The 18,267-nt window shown below is 33.0% G+C and overlaps 1 protein-coding gene across 2 annotated transcripts in view; it reads right to left on the bottom strand.

Moving 5' to 3' along the window:
- RpS18 (ribosomal protein S18) overlaps nt 1-13,626 on the bottom strand; it is a 55,471-nt gene extending 41,845 nt beyond the window's left edge. Inside the window, exons 1-2 of one of the 2 annotated variants that reach the window (XM_085822290.1) lie at nt 13,494-13,626; nt 13,205-13,303 (exon numbers count right to left, since the gene is read on the bottom strand). In XM_085822290.1, the coding sequence (XP_085678416.1) occupies nt 13,205-13,303; nt 13,494-13,496 (102 nt within the window). In that variant the 5' untranslated portion in view covers nt 13,497-13,626. Of the gene's footprint in view, nt 1-3,979; nt 4,031-13,204; nt 13,304-13,493 lie in introns of those variants that run through there. The other variant, XM_085822291.1, reaches the window with a different exon arrangement.
- Nucleotides 13,627-18,267: the final 4,641 nt, after the last annotated feature.

Genomic DNA, 18,267 nt, shown 5'->3' with positions numbered 1-18,267 from the left:
TAGTAAATATTGCATAGTTATAATTTTATAAAAGATGCCTCCCTGCCCTGGAAAAAAAAAAGGGACACAAATACACTCTTAATTTAAAATTCATATATAAGAACAACATGAAAATTAAGATTAGTCAATGGAACGAAATAACACGTCTTCAATAGAGAACAACATATATAATTCCGTTAGCTTTATTATCCCATTAGCTTTTTTACTGGATAATAAAATTCTATTTTTTTTATGATGGAAGTCATAAATAAAGCTAATGGTGCCTTTTAATGTAGTACAATCAAAAGTCGTTAATCCAGACTCGTCGGGACTTCGGAGATTCCGGATTATCGATTTTTCCGGATTATAGATCATCAGTTTAAATCTCGTAAGATGGCATGCAGAAATTCTAAAATTAAAAATATGAAACCGTAATTTATGAAATAAAGAACAATTATGATCTAAAGGGTACAAAATTTACAAAAAAAAAAAAAGCTTAATATTTATTTGTTTACTTTATTAAACATTTCTATCAATGTTAGTTGTTTCGTTTAATGTGATAATACTTTCTCTTTAATTCTATAAACAGACAATTTCTTGTTCAGTTACAAAGTTGCGCTGTTCAAGTCCTATAATTGCAGTGTCAAGAATATCGACTAATTTGTCAATCGAAATTGTTTCGTTTTCGGTAACATCTGTGTCACTTTCTTCACTATCGGAAGCGATATTTTCTGGATCTAGAACCATACTACATATTTCGCTGTCCATTAATTGATTGATGATTGGTGCATTGTCGTCGCAATGAAAAACTTCTCTTATATCATCATTTATTACCGCTTCTCCACATTTCTTTACAAAATCCAATAACTTAAAAATTTCCCCTTTAGTTTGCGATGTCCGAAAACCTTCAAATTCGCCGCTATCATCTTCATCCTCCTCACCATGAAATATGGTAGATGGCCATAAATTATGCCAAGCATTTTTTAACGTACTTGAAGATACATCCTCCCACGATCTTGCGATGCTCCACACGGCAGATTTTATGCTAAAAAATTTCAAAAATTCTTGAATAGTCTTGCCACTGTTCAAGAAATTTAACATAGATTTTAAAAATGCTGTTTTATATTTGCATTTCAGCGCATGCACTATTCCCATATCCATAGGCTGAATGATAGACGTACAATTTGCAGGGAAGAATAACATAGATACATTATCTTTCACTAAAATTTTAAGTGAAGTATGCGCCGAACAGTTATCAACAATCAGAACTATTTTTGAGTTATCAGGTAAACCAACTGAATTCAAATGTCGCCGAGCCTCGGGTATAAAATGATTTTCAAACCAATCATTCATCAACACTTGTGTCATCCATGCTCTTTTATTTGCGTGATATATAACAGGGAAAACTGTTACTCCTTTAAACGGTCGAGGTCGTGCATGTTTTCCGATTACGAAAAGTTTGCACTTGTGTGTTCCTGCAGCATTTGCGCAGGCTAAATTTGTTAGTCTCGCTTTGGAATCTTTGACACCAGTTGGAGCTTTTCTGTAGAGGTTGCCAAGGTATTTCGCGGTACATATTGCCAGAAAAGACCAGTTTCATCAGCATTGTAAATTTGTTCTACACATAATTGTTCACTAGTAATGAATTGAATTCATCTGCAAATTGTTTAGCAGCTTCAGTATCAGCTGAAGATTTTTCACCAGAAATTTTTAATTGTCTTATACCATGGCGATTTTTAAATTTTGTTAACCAACCTGTTGAATATGTGCACTCTCCGTTTAAGTTCATTTCTTCATGAAATATTTTGGCTTGAGTTATTACCATTGGACCCGTCAATGGCACGCCCTCGCTGCGACGCTGTCTGACCCATTCAATCATCACTCTGTCATGATCGTCACTTTTAGCATAACAAACCCTTTTTCTGTTACTCATTGCAAGTGGGGTGTCGGAATCCACAAAAAAATCAAAAAGTTCCTTTTTCTTTTTGCTTATGTCATATACAGTTGACTTTCCAATGTTATATTCCTTGCATAACTTTGAGACAGGTATGCCTTTATCCAATTTTTGCAGCAATTCCACTTTTTGTTTGATGGACATGGAAACATACTTTCGTTTTGTAGATCCTTTGGAAATTCCAGCATCGGAAATTCTATTTGACATAATCGAAAGTTCAAGTTTACTTTTATAAAATTGCACTAACAGTCTGCACAAAGTAATAAGTGGGATCCAATTCGAAAATAAAGAAACAACACAATCATTAACATTAACTGAAATAGATAATTAGATCATTTTAGCTTACACTGTCAGTTATACATTAAACGCGAAAACGTATTCTGCACCTGCGCGCACGCATATGCGTAGTAGTCAAAGTCTTACGCGCACGCCTAAAACGCCTGTGCCAACGCGGCGCATGCGCAGAAAGTTTTTAGCATTGAGGTCCGGATTATAGATCATTCCGGATTATGGGTGCCCGAATTAACGACTCATGACTGTATAAGTAATCTTACTCTTCAGAGATATTTTTTTTTAACTCTATCATTCGATTTTAAAATAAGCATAAATTTGAGCTTACTGTTGTTTTGTTTATCGATATTTATTTCAACTTTCACATATCTGCAATTTCCTTCTCAATTTTTTAGAATATATTACCCATTTTTCTTTATATACATTATTTATAACTTTCCTATTGTCTTTTGTGGATTCTAAACTGACTCTGAATGAGGGAAATTTCCATTATTAAATATTTCCTATTAGCTTACATAACATATAAAAATACACATGCACAGAATGTTTTTGAGATAGGTTTTTATGCTTAGTAAATTGACCATTCTACGGATGGAAGCGCTGTACAAACATAAAATGTAATTTTCTAAAATCATTAGGTTTGTCAAAGCAAGAAATATGCCAAACATGCAAAATCCTATCTGCAGTAGCAGACCTAGTTATTGAGGCTCAGGATGGAAATCTTACTAGCCCCTCCCCCCTTATTATAATAATCACCATATAAAATGTCAACACAAATATATAATTAACATTATTTAAATAAAATTAAATATTTGAATTGATTTGGAAAACAAAAGTCTTAAGATTAAGGCAAAAATAATTTACATTAAGCAGATAAATTTATATTAAAAAAGTCTTATAAATCAGCCACTTTTGATTTAAAAAATGTTAAATTTTCTGTGAATAAAAAAAAAGCTAGAACTGTTTTTAGCAAGTTTTGACTTCTGAAAATTTGTTTATAGCTTCGTCAAAAATTCATTAATGTTTTTAGCTACTGTATTTATTTTCAATGCAAAGGACTGCCAAACCATTAAATCTTAGCACATAGTTGATGGAAGATAGCTTTTAATCAACTTCAACTTCGTTAAACTTCTCTAGTAAGGAGCAATTGAAACATACACTGAAAAAAATCTTAAGTGGCAAATGTATAGTTAGGAACTGATTCTCGCAATACAGACAACTTTTTAGCTTCGTCCTTTTATCCTAATTTTTAATTGCTAGCAGGATTTATTTCCAATTACACCACGAAGGCGTTCGGCAATAAAGGAAAAATTCCTTACATTCTCTCCCACTTCTTCAAAGGCGACTAGGAAGGTGGAGATGCATTTGCTAAATCCTGATATTGACAAATTAGTCTACCACATTTTAGTTCGGGAGCCAACAGTCAGGAGTTTAGCGGTGTATAGTTAGTTACTTTCCAAGATATTTAACATATGGAAGCGTTGATTTCAGCGGTGTACAGTCGGGTTATAAGATATATAGCATATAGAAGTAAAATAAATAGGTTAGCCATGACATTTAGCGGTGTATAGTTAACCCGGGAGGACTCGCACTGTATTATTATGTAACACGAGAACGCGCATCGCAATTAAACGACGTACAAATGTAATAAGGTAATATAATGCATTCTATATTAATTATAACATTTATTATATAAAATTGCTTAAAAATAAGGTTACTTTTAAAATTAATGACGAATAAATCAAAAGTACTTACATTTTCTTCATGACTAGGAATCATTGATTTCTATGAGAAATTTGTATTTTTTATTTTTGAATGCAATTATAATCCAAATTATGCAGAATTATTACATGGACAATGAGTTACATAATTAATTTTCAAATCAATTCTGCTCAAAAAGAATTAGATATTTTGTAGTTTGAATGAAGCTTCTATTTCACAGTGTTCTTGACATAGTATATTTTTTTTACACTTCGCACATATAGTTTTTGATTTTTTATCTTTTTTTCTTGAGCACATGTAACATCTCCGGTAGCATAAATTTCTTTTCTTTGTTTGAGAATCTTTGTTGTATTCCTTCTGTTTCTGTCGTGATTTTAAATGAGGATATAAAAATGCAAAAGCCAAATCAGAAGTGCCTCCTATTCCTGAACTTCTCTGGTGGAGTTTTAGTAGATAAAAGCAAGATCATTGAATTTATGCTGGCAATATTTAATAACAAAAAAAAAAATGCCCATAGGCCATCGGTTTTATATTCTGGCCACAGAGTAAGTGCCACCCATTTCGTCGACTATATCAACTTATCCTTTTTTCATGGGGTCCACCAGCAGCTGAGCGGTAAAGTCGCTGAACACTGGTAGTTCGGTCTGAGGTTCAAATCCCGCAAAACAGGCTGGCTGCAAGGGCGTTTTCGTGGTTTTCAACATGTGTAACATATATACAAACCAGTTTCCCTAAGAAAGTCCTCCACGAAGGCATCCCTCCCTTTAGGCCGATAGCCCTAGTGTACTTTATAATCTCAATAAACCAAACGTTTTTGTCATGTTATAAAACGTAATTATTTCAGATTTTTTCAAATCTCCCGTGCTTTCATCAATATGGTCATCATTGTTCATAGTTGAGAAAGGTTGACACATTTGTTCTTTTTAGCCATATAAGAATGTAGCATTATATACTTTTGAAACCCGAAGAGGGTTGAATGCTGTTCTCTATTCTTATTCGACACAAATTCAGGTGGGATAATCTCATCCCTGCATATTGTTCCAACGACAGAAATTTTATTTTCCTGTAAGAAATTGGCCAATTTATAAACTGGTATACCAACTGTGGTAACGTTTCTTTCCAAATTGTATAATGGAGTTAGGATGCACTTTGCTTTTTCAAAAGAACTGTTGACTTTCTTGTATGGCCCATCTGGCTACTGACCTGAGTAAATTTCCATGTTGAAAGTATAGAAGGTTCTAAAATCAACCACAGTAAATATACCATATCTTACAGGTTTCTTAGGCATATACTTAAGAAAGGAGCATCGTTCTTGAAAAGGTTCTAGCTCTTCATCCAAAGTCATGTATTCCCCTACATGATATAATTTCTGACAATTCTTGACAAAATTTTCAAACAAATCTCTTATTGGAGCTAATTTATCACTCTTTCTTCTCCCATCCCGTGTTCCGACATCATCAAATCATAAGGCACGAATGAAAACGCTTATAATTCATTGTTTCACGAAAAATATTCAATCCTGTTCTATCAGTCACCCATAATTCTCTAACATTTACATGGGAGGATAGATAATGGGAATGGGATTTACATAAGTCCTAAAAAAGCAAGAAACGCTTCTTTCTCCATAGGTTTTGCATCTCTTTAAAATTTCCCGAAATATTTTTTACATAAATATTAGAGCATTTCAATCATTCTGTCATCAAATATTAGCTTCCATGCATCGATGGGTGAAGCCACATCTTTAGATATATGTGTATTGCCAGGCAATTTTTTATGATATTATGGGACACCATGCATCTTTGAATTCAAAAGGGTTCTTTCTTCCATTTTGTTGTTTTATCTTTTCCTCTAAAATAGTCACTTTGATCACAAGGAATGTCTTCTGAAAAGTCGCACTGTTTTTCAAATTCAGACTGATGATCACTAAATATATCTTCATCATCTAAAGAAAGACAGTTTCTGAAAAGATGTTTGGAAACTTATAAGAAATGATGATGTTCTGCAAATTTACCTTAAAATGGACATATTCAATGCTGTATACATGAGTGCAATTTAGAATATCCAAACTGAGAATGGAAAAAACAATACTGTCACTTCCATTAATGAAATAACCAACGCTGTTGACAAATTAATATGTACCCTACGATAACTGCAGTTCTAGGATATCATTGAAATAATTTCCTCTTATAACAGATGTAGGAAAAATCAGCGGTTCCAGTATTTTAGACTTATTAAAAACCAGCAGTTCCAGTATTTTATTCTGCATCAGGCCTAATGAAATTAAACATGACAACATCATTTTCTTCTGAATGATGCAGACATACTGAAAAAGGTAGATGAAACACTTCTCAAAATGTTGTGTCTGAAATGAGTCGTAAATGCTTTGCGTGAAAAGTTCATGAATTGTTGCCAGACGTTGACAAACCTATTTGTATTCTAAGAAAGATCCTTTTAAATCTCTTTTATAGTGAGTCTTTGGAGAGACTGCAGCTGATATATTAATTTTGACAAAGTGGGTAACATGGTCAAGTGAGATTGTTATTATGCCAAGCAGTAATAACTTTAGGGCGCATGACAGCGTGATGGCTCAAGATACTGAATAATGAAGATTCAAACTTGAGTCAAACTACCAGTATTCAGAATTGTATTGCTCAACTGCTTATGAACTTGAACAAAAGTATGAATATCTTGTTTGTGAAACCCATGACGTAAGAAAATCGGGGAAAATTTATAAAGTTTTCAAGATTAAAACATGGTCGATTTTGTCATGAATCCCATGATTCTGACATTATTTTAAATACACTCCTGCTACACTGATAGAGGTGGAATGATCATTGTCCTGCTTACAACAGATACATCATGTCAATGTAGAATCTGAAGGAAAGTTAGGTTACTCGAATATGGCACTGAATACCGGCTATGGACCTGAAGAAAGAGACCGTTTTGAACAACTTTCTAAGGGAAACTGGCTTGTATTTGCATTACATATGAGGTAAACTAGAAAAATCAACCACACAGTCTGGCCTTTAACCATGATATGAAACCAGATCAAACTACCAGGATTCAATATCAGTTGTAGGAAAAATCTGAAGAAAATGCTTGCAATATCATGTAATCAGAAATTAACTATGTGTTGCATAGCAGGATTACTTTTGCAAGTGTCGGGGTAGAGAATACTACTTTTTTTGTTTATTTTTCTTTATATAGGTATTTAGCCATGGTATTCATTACATATATTCTCCGTCATTCATACAGAATACTAATATTTTTAGTAAAAAGTGTCTTTTTTATTACGTGCTTTGTTTGTCGATATTCTCAAAATTATGTTTAATAATTAGTGCTACTGTACATTTAATAGATTAATGGATTCATTACTAAATGTAAAATATTAAAATGTAAAATATTCATTTTACACAAGCAATTCTTCAAAGTTGTTTTTTGAATTTACTTGCTGATAGCTTAAAATATTTTATTTTGAAACAACTGTCCTTTTTATAATAAATTTGACAATGCTAAGTATCTTCAATGATATTCAAATCCTTTAAAGTAGCATTGTAAATAAAACTAGAATAAGCATCATACATCTTGTTATCTTTCAAGATTCATTCAAAGTTTGATTAATTACTCAAAACAGTGGTTTGCTAACTTTGATGACCCTGGGAATACATAAAAGTATTTTGTCATCTCAGAGAACCAATAATTTTTTTTTCATTCTAATCATATATTGTATATAAACACCTAGCATCCTCCGAAAAGTAATTTTTTAAAATGCATTAAAAATATATCAAATTTTTAAGCATGAAAACTGATTTAACTCTTATTATTTTAGGTAAAAATAACAGTAATAAAAATAAAAACTTAATTTAAACTTACCCCATGTTAATCATAATATTTTAGGAGCCCTGTGGTTCTGCGTGTTTAAAGTCTTAAAAATTACTTAAGAACACAGCCATACTATTCTAAAAAGCCGCATTATATTCACCTCCCCACCTCCAGCGATTTTTACCACCTAACTAGGTACTGATGCACCACTAGCCAGCGGCAAAATGAAGTCCCGAACACACGACAAATATTCTCTTTCTAAAAGCGAACCAGATTGCCAACTTTGAACGTTTATCGCCATTTCTGGCGATGTTTCATTTAACGGATCCTTTGCATAAGTGCTTCTGCAGTAGCTGCTATATTCCATTTATGCTAATTAACTGATCTGATCATAAAGTTGCCAAAAGTAGCTAAATCCCATGTGCACTGGATACTACGATTACACCCATTAGAATACATTAGCAAACAAGAAAGATTCAGGCAGGCACCTCAAATTATAAAAAATATCTGACAATGGTTTGCAACATTCACATTACAAGTATGAAAATGGCAATAACAAATGCATATCACTTAAGTTTAATAATGCTAGTTAAAGCATTGGAATTTTCAACTTTAACTGCAAATCCCATATAGAAAAAAGCTAAATAATCTATTTAAAGTACTACTTAAGATAAATCTGTTACAATTCTCAAAATAATAAAATCCTAGGAGAGCCCACACCCTTGGCAACAAACTGGGAAAGTGCAAAATCACCCACTGCTTTGCAAAATGACCAACATGAAAATAACAAGTAAAAAAATTGGTTTATTCTAATTTAGATGACAATAATAAAAATAAAAGCATTACTTATTATTTAAAATGCACATGCAAATTTTTGCGGCCTACAGAAACAAATTATTTTTGAGGTTGGAAACCTCATGGTTCATTAGAGCTGTTAATAATTAAGAACACAACGTGAACAGCCGTGTTACAAATTAGGTCACCCCTCCAGTCGTATTTTCTTCCTTTCATCCCGAACCGAGAACCGGCATCTATCTACGAAAATATTTCATTGTTAAAAAATTCAGAAAAATAATATATAAGAGAAGAATAATATAAATCTGCAAATGCGAACGACGGCAGTGATAATTCAACAAAATGAATGCAAGAGGAATGGTTGCAAACTTCGAACAAGCGAATAGGATAAATATGCTGGGTTACCAGGTTTGAACTATTATCGCCAAAGTTGGCGATGTTTACATTTACTGGGTTATCTGCGAAAGTGCTTCAAAATATGAAATCTTAATGGGGGAATTAAAGTTGGTCCTAACTACGGGATTTGGCTACTTTATGATGAGCAGTAAAAATCCGACATTGCGACGAGTTGTTAACAGGCCATTCAAAGAAAATATATAGTTAAACATATTTCAAAGAAATATTCAACTCAAAGAAAATATATAGTTATATTATGTATATAAACACATAGTATATAGAAAATAGGTCAATGTGTACATGGATAGCTAGTTTGCACAATTTTTGGCTAATCTTTGGAATATGGTAATAGGTAGTTTGGCGACATTTTGGAGACAATAAAGGTTACTAGGACTTTGGGAATAATGTGAGAAGTACTCAGTTCCGATTACGCATTATTTTGTGTGAGGGGAAATGAGAGATCATGAGATATGGCATGTGACATTAATGGACAAATAAATTACAGTTCTTTAATCGGAAAAGGGGATAAATTTGGAAAAACATCTGCAGTACTATAGCTGCAGTATTAAGCTTCATTGTGTGTTGTGCGAGTGTTGATTAATTTTTGGATCGCATGGCGCTATCTAAAGTGAATTCAAAATTTTTAATGCATTTATCTGATAATTCAAAAGAATTGGTTGAATGGTATACGAGTGTAGGATTAATTGCGGATAAGTATGAATGTCCAACATGTGGAAATGAGATTGTGTGAAAGGAAGGATATTACAGATAAGTTTGAATGGCGGTGCAAGAAATCTGGTGAAAATGGACATTTTATGATACGGCAAGCTCTCAAGATTCTGTAGAAGATTAGGTAAGTTAGTATTTTTAATCATTTGGATATTATTTTTATGCATTGTTCTAAATGTAAGGAGTAAATAAATTAATATGGTATTAATGGAAAATCGTTATTAGCCATGATTTAGTTTAAAGTAATTAGGATTGTAAGCTAATTTTTATTAATTTAATGTATGTGCTTATTTATATTTTAAGTAGTGTTTTTTAATTATTTTTTAATTTAGTGATCGTGATTTTGTGAGTTATACGTTTGTAATATTTTGGAATACGTTTGAGTAGAAGTAAATGTGGATGGAAAGAATTTAAATATTTGAGACCTAGTATTTGAAACAATTTTTAATGTTTGCATTATAAATTGGCAGGTGAGGCTTACAATAGATAATTTAGAGGGAAAAGTTTTTGGATATTTTATTTATTTTATACGTGCAAATGTCCATCCTTGGAAAGGGTATATACTTTTTCGCGATCAGGTAATTTCATATATGTTCTTTTTACCGGATTTAAAGATTCAAAAAATTTTCATGCATTTTCATGAAATTTTTCTAATTTATGAGAAAAAAGCAGTGTACATGGATATAGTGAAAAGTGTGTGCAATGCCATTTTTGTGCAATTTTGGGATGGTTTTTAAGTAAAAATAAGTCGATGTGTACATGGTTTAGTGATATTTTAATCAAATGATAATTATTTTGTGAATTTTATGTTTGTAGCAATTTGGTATACGTTTCAGTTGAAGTAAACCTGCATGGAAATAATTTAAATATTTCACACTAAGTATTTGTAACCATTTTTAATGTTTGCGGTATAAATTCGTTGGTGACGTTTATAATTTAATAGATAATTTAGAGGTAAAAGTTTTTGGATATTTTATTTATTTTATACGTGGAAATGTTCATTCTTGGAAAGGGTATATACCTTTTTGCGATCAGGTAATTTCGTATAAGTCCTTTTTACCGAATTTAACGATTCACAAAATTTTCATGCATTTTCGTGAAATTTTTCTAATTTATGAGAAAATAGCAGTGAAGATGGATAAAGTTAAGAGTGTGTGCAATGCCATTTTTGTGCAATTCTGGGATTTTTTTAAGTAAAAATAAGTAGACATGTACATGGTTTATGTGCAAGGTACAATTCTGATATACGCCCTAATTTCACCAAATGTGGCGATATGTCTTCTGCGCTGGTTTTGGCGCAATTGCGTGTTGTATGCCAACCCTGTTGACATTGAAAAATCTTTTGCTGGAGTTCATTGGTTCGCATCATGCTCGTTGGTTTGTTGGTTCGCGTCTGTGTCTCGGAAGATAAAATGGTGGAAGTTGTTGAATTGAAGTTCGGCAAAAGGAAACATAATTGCGACCATCCTATTGAGGGGCAGTGGGTATTTGGAGGTGTGGAAAGAAGGTCTCAGAGATTATTTTTAGTGGCTGTGCATGATAGAAATAGGGATTTGTGAACCATAGTATGAATTTTCTAGCTAGTGATTACGTGGCGGCATGTTAAAGGCAGTATGAAATTGATATTTCTGCTCTTCGAAAAAGCATTAATTCATGGTAAGTGCATTTTACTTTATTCTTGTTCTTATTTTGTAGAATGTTATGTTCATTGATTTTTTAGTATGAATTTGTCGTTATTATTTTTTAATTGTTTGGAATTTATTTTAGTTTATTTTGTTGATTAGTGCAATTCGTAGATTTTTTTAAGTTGAAACAGAACGCTGTGTACATGGTTTTCTTTGAAATTTATTGGTGTTATGTTAATTTATTAAAGCGATGTGTGCATAGTTTGTAGACTTTCGTTGCCTACATTGTGCCACTCGTAGATGTTTTTTTAAGTTAAAACATATCGCTGTGTGCATGGATTCTTATCAAATATTTTTGGTTAGAAACTTTACGTTTTTGCTATCTAAATTTTTTGTCTTTGTTTCGGATTTTTAGCTTAAATTGTGTGTTCAAAACGTGGTTTTTGTATGTGCGAAAACCGCGTTTTTGGAGACACTTTAGGCTTAAAGTTCAAAATGTAGACAAAAAATCTAGATAGTAATATGGCAGCGTGGAGTTTTTCGCCAAAAATGTTTGGCGACTGGAGGGCACATATCAAAGTAGTTCCATGTGCGATTCTGAAAAACGCGGCAAGGAGTTTGCTATTCTGTACTTTTTCCCAATTTTGCAGTTAATATTTGTCATGATTAAGCAGTTTTGTTCCATAAAATTTCTAGCATAAGTGTAATTCGGATAGCAGATTGTTAGAAAAAGTGTTCAGTAAATAAAAAGAAAAGAAACATATCTTTACTTCGTGAAGATAAAATGGCGGAAAAAAAAAAATAGAGGGTTGCTGTAGCAGAGTTGGTCGCCAAAAAATCGCCAAGTTACCATAATCCAAAGAATAACCACCAATTTTTTATGGCGTAAAATTTTAACAATATATTGTTAATGCTTTTCTAACAATAACCTTTCAGAGGATGGCAGGTGTGACATAATTAGATGATTAAATAGAAATAAAAAATATTATCAATTATGCATCATCATGGTCATCAAAATTAGCAAACCACTGCTGATATCAGGAATATATTGTTTTCTGTGTTAACTGGAATTTAATACATATTTATGTTCGTATATCACGTTTAACCGGTTAGTTTTACATCTACATGCTTATCATCTGTGAATTTTTACTACCATATGCTTGATATATTGTTTTGTCTGCTAACTTGATTTTACATGCACTAAAAATCACGTTTACGGCTCGGCTCATCGCTGGCGAGTAAAAATGCAACGGCGCCTACGGCTTCTTTCCCAAAGCGCCAACGGGTTCTCTGCGGATGAAAACCCCATATTTTAATAAATGGAAACAGTATTAGAATTAAGCTTTGATTTAAGAGGCACATAAAATTAGGTGGTAGAACACAGCATTCAAATACGCAGTAATTCATATGCGTGTCATCAATTACTGCATTATTTCAACAATGAAAGACACATTAATCCATATTTGTGTAACAATAAATTTATTTCAAAATTTAAAAATGCCATTTCATACTAAATGCTTAGAATCGTTAATTCAAATTAAGAAAATTTCGTGCATAAACAGAACTCAAAGAGAACCTAGACGGAACACAATAAATCTTTTTTAATATGTTTCACCTCTCGAACATTTAAATATACATTCCACTGTAATTCATGATAAATATGCACCACCAAACTTAGCAGTATCGGCCTGCTTCAGTAACATCTAATGGTATATTTGACAATAATAAGCAAAGTAATAACATACATTGTACGTTACTTAGTAATATGACTCATAGAAATAGAGAAAACTCAATTTTGAATTTAATTTCTTTTTCGATATAGTTAGATATTTTAAGGAATAACAAGGCTTAGCGAAATTGCCTACTGCTATAATTAAAATGATAAACTTACTTTAATTGCCGTCAGGGCGAACATTACTTTTCTTCGACCATCAATATTCGTGTTCATAACACGAAGAATGTGTTGAAATTTGTCCGGTATTACAAGAGACTGCAAAGGAATTATGCATGTTTAAAATCAAAGTTCTGAAGCGTAAAACAAAAATGGGCAACAAATTATTCAAGGAAAATTGTGATAATAAAACTTATAAATTCATGAATGTCCTAAAAAGAGAAATATTTTATACAAGAAAAAATAATTTACAGGAATTTAAAAAAGATGCATTCAGATTTAGACTTACCATCGTGAAACTTCCGAAATACCCTGCCACCAAACTTCACATTGGAAATTTACGGAACGCTGTTGCCAATCGATAGAAGTTAAATATAGTAAACTTTGTAGATGTTCTTTGCCCAAAGGCCACATTACAAAAAAAAAAAAAAAAAAAAAAATGCGGTTTGGAGAGCCGCATTATAAAATACTGAGTATGCAACTTTATCAGTAAGTACTATGTAAGTAAGTAAACAAAATCGTTTGTATTATTATTTTTATTTATTCAAAATTTATCAAATTATTAAGGAGATAGTGGGAAATTTGAAGATGTTAGTTTTCACTAACTAATGCATCAATATTAACTTTAATATTTGTTAACTGGAATTTAAGACAAATTTTTTTCGTTTATCATGTTTAACCGGTTAATTTCAATATATTAATACTAATTTATATTTTTAATGAATTTTTATTTCCGTTATAAATGCTTATATATTGTCTTATGCTTAATATACAAAGCAACTGAGTAAATCACTTATCAAAGAGGGAACATCTATATTTTGACTTTATAAATTTCATTTGGAAAACCTACTTTTGCAAAGACACGTACTTCCCAGCATTTAGCCCAGTGTAAGACGGCCGATGCTGTTCGCACAGCGGTGCGATTAGCCGCTTGAACGGGCGACTAAAACTCGCCGGGAACTGAAGAAATTCACACAGATCGTACTTTATTCTCGAGTGTCCAAGATGTAGAAACATCTTTTTACTCGACTTCTGATAAAGATCGAGTGGGGGAGAAAGAGAAGAGTGAAAGGAGTATGGAGGGCGGATGAAAGATAGTGAGGTCCGCACTAGCGGCGGCGAAAAAAGGGGGGTGTCAAGTTCAGTGTCGTTATAAGATGTAGGGCCCTAGTCTGGACACCGTCAAGATAAAGAACGGGTCGCTTTTTGCGATCTACTCGACAGAGAGCGAGTCTGGTGTCATCGTCTCGATCATTACAGAGATCGACGCGTCGGAAATTTTTCCGTCAGCTGGACAGCTGCCGTTTAAGTTTCTGACTGTCGTTTTAGAGCTAAGCTGAGGACGGTGGAGGTCACGGATAATTTTTTAAAGTGTACGTAATAGATATTTTAATTTCTTAAGATTTGTGAAATACTCGAGTATTTCGCTATAAGAAATAACGCATTTGATGCTGACGATTCTACATTATTTATTCTACATTACCAATGCCTTAATTAAATTTTAGGGAAAATAATATATTTGGTGTTTTCCTATTTCACATATAAAGAAGGGATGCATACTTTTAATTTAAAATTGTAATTTTTAAACTAATGTATATATCAATGTACTTAATTTCATGTTTTGATGAGTAAGTTATAAATTTTGAAATTTTATGTTTTAAATTATAATGTATTTCTCTCTACTTTTATTTGAATTTGTAGTGTATAAAAAAGTAATACATTAGACATGCATTAAAGAATATGCAGTATATAATTCAACATACATTAAAATGCTTTGATTTAAAAAATTTATTTAAGTAGTTTTAACTGTACCGATATCAATGTCAATTTCCAATAGTTTCTAGAATCTCCTGTATAAAACAAGTTAAATTTCTGTATAATTTTCGGTTAAATTCTTGTCAATATTATAATGCAAGATTTATAATTAGTTATCAGATTTTTTAATGTGGTCTACTTTTAGATATTACATCAGTTTTGTATATATTTATTCAGATCAAAAAGTGTTGAGTTTTGGTTTTATGTAATTACGGCAAAGCCTCGAGGGCGATCTGCCTAAAGTGAGAGTTGCCTTCGTGGAGGACATTCTAAGGAAATTAGCTCGTGCACCCATGTATGCACGTAACACATGGGGAAAACCACGAAAACGTCGATGCAACCACCCATTTCGCGGGATTCCAACCTTGGACCGAACTTCTAGTGTTCAGCGATTTTACCGGCCGCTGGTGGGATCGATTTAAAAAGGGTATAAATATATATGTACTGCAATTTCTTTCCCTGCATCTGTTAATGTATTTATACAATTTTATATATGATTTTCTGTGCCTTAAACTTCTATGCTTCTGGATGTTACCAATGATATATCTGTCATTACCAATGATATATTGGTAATGACAGATACACTGGTAATGACGCCCATGCGTCCAGCCCGTTCGCGGGATTCGAACCTCGGACTACACTACCAGTGTTCGGAGATTTTACCGCTGGGCCACTAGTGGGATCGACTTAAAAAGGCCATAAATAGGAATATGTACTGAAATTTCCTTTCACTGCATATATTAATATATTTCTAATACATTTATATATGCATATAGTTATTTATTTAAAACAGGTTTTGTATGCCTTAATTTTTTATGCTTTTGGAAATTACGAGAAATATGTTGGTAATAACAGATATATTGGTTATCAGAGATATGTTGGTAATGCAACAAATCCGTTCGCAGTATTCGGATCTCGGACCGAACCACCAGTGTTCAGCGATTTTACCACACGCTCATTGGTGGGATCGATTTAAAAAGGGTATAAATAGGAATATGTATTGCAATTTCCTTTCACTGCATATGTTAATATATATATGTGTGTGTGTGTGTGTTCAATATAATATGTTTTATGATTTAACCTATAGTTATTTAATTTTTTTATTTTTCTTCCTATTTCTTTTGTTTAAAGTTTGTTATATTTTTACTCACTGCTTATTGGTATCTACGATACATAATATATTTGTAGCTACGTGATAGGTATAATTCCTGAATAAATAAAATTATTGATATAATCATGGGTTGCTAGAAATTAAATTTTTTTAAAATTCAAATTCATTAAGAATATTAAACACGCGCACGCGGTGCTATATTTCAATGATTTGACTTATGACGTTGTTACATAACCTTTTCAGACAAAATAATGTATTTTAATCATAAAATTCCTGTTAACAAATAGTTTACAAACATGTAACCTTTTAGAAAATTTCCATTTTGCAAAAGATCATACGTAAAACTATGTTTACGTTTCTTAAAAATACCTGAAGTTTTGAAAAGGCCATTTCTTTCTGCGTTTAAAATATCCATTAACGTTCCCCATTTTTTTTCTCCATACTCTTTACTAAATCCAGCAGCGTATTTTGTCGAAAAATTTCCCCATTTACTCGAACTCGATTTTTTTTTTCTACCGCCATCCTCAGTAATAAGCACGTGCGAAACAGCCATTTTGACAACAAACTATCCCCTTCCCCTGAGCCTGGAGCAATGTAGAGGTGAGATAGACTGGTTGCTATGCAATAAACGTCACTTCCTCACGGAATTTCCACTTCACTTTCCGCCGATGGAATTTGAAGGGGCCAGACTCGCTCTCCCTTCTGCTGTCGAGTGGAAAGAGAATCCCGACTGGTTTTCCGATATCGATCTCGATCGGTGTCCAGACTAGACTTAGTAGCCGCGCGTGGTAAAACCGCAGAGTCAGTTTTGCGTGAATGAGTCAATTAAAGTTGTGATTCTTATGTGGGAAGGACGTCACAAGGGTAACGATGTTTTTCTCTGGGACGCGGGGAGTGTCTGAGAGTGCTAATGAGGCTATTACTGTGGATTTGCTAATAAGGCTATTACTGTGGAACTGATAGGGCGATAGTTCTGTGGGAGAGTTGGATTTTGTTGCGGTTTAGCAAAAACAATTATTATAGCTTTCTTCCATGAAATTAGGAAAATGAGCGAATTTGATAATGTTGTTATAGGTGGAATAGGTTTATAAGGTTTCTTAAATTTGCGGGAAATGTCAAATAGGGAATTGTCCTCTATAGCTAAATTATTTAGGAAATTGGTCCATTTTTGGTTTTTGAAGTTCTTGATTCTTGTGTTGATTTCTTTTTGCATAGAGTTTAGTTCATGTTTGAGTTGTGGATCCCTGGTGGTTTGCCATCTTTTACGGATCCGGTTTTTCTCTTTAATCCTATTTCTTATATCGGCAGGCAGGGGAAGGAAAGGCCTTGTTCACATAAAAAGTATTGGTGGCTTCCTTTAAAGCAAAATAATGCTATTGGTAAATTTTGAGACTTCGTGTTCTAAATCTTCTGAATTGTTGATGCATGGGTTACCTTGTATCGAGTTATTCACAATTTCAGAGTATTTGATCCAATTTGTAACTCCTATACTTCTGTCAAGTGAGGGGAGGTATTTATTAATGGGGATTTCAAATACAATGGGGTTGTGGTCGGAAGACAGGGCTGAAATATTGCATCACAGAGGGCTGAAATATGCACAGAGATATTGCATCTGTTAGTAATGTTATTTGAGATGAAGAAGTCAATTGTGGTGGCGCTATTGTACCCGTAATGGGTGGGCTCGTCAGGAGCATGAATGTTATAATTATTTGATTGAATGAGTTTAACCCACCGGGCGGCTCGCATTCAAATCTATTTACGTCTCGAAAACTGCAGTAAAAATTAACCATGTTTACAATTTTTTTTTCACTTAGAGTGAACCAAAATTGTCCTGAAAACGGCCTTTGTTAGATTTTCTTCCCCCCTCCTTGTAGGGCGATCAACAAGTCGTTTCACTTAAGTGATGGCTTCCTACTGTCCTTTGATTACCGCCTAGAGGCGATTAAGCAGATGGGCTGCTTTTGCCCTTACGGAGGAAGGAACACGTTTTGTGTCCATGCTTTGGTTAGACGAAAAAAGATATTTTTTTCTGGAAATCCAAAACAGAAAAGGAAGTTTTGTATTGCATTGTTACTAATTTTGTGCATATTTCTAAACTTAATTGCTTATCAGAGCCGTGCCAAGATATTTTTTCACC

This window comes from Stegodyphus dumicola, chromosome 8 (assembly GCF_044657685.1).
Source record: "Stegodyphus dumicola isolate Sdum_Otavi_A_Nest chromosome 8, ASM4465768v1".
Taxonomy (NCBI): domain Eukaryota; kingdom Metazoa; phylum Arthropoda; class Arachnida; order Araneae; family Eresidae; genus Stegodyphus; species Stegodyphus dumicola.
The sequence above is the reverse complement of the archived record's forward strand: the minus strand, read 5'-3'. Positions and strand labels throughout refer to the sequence as shown.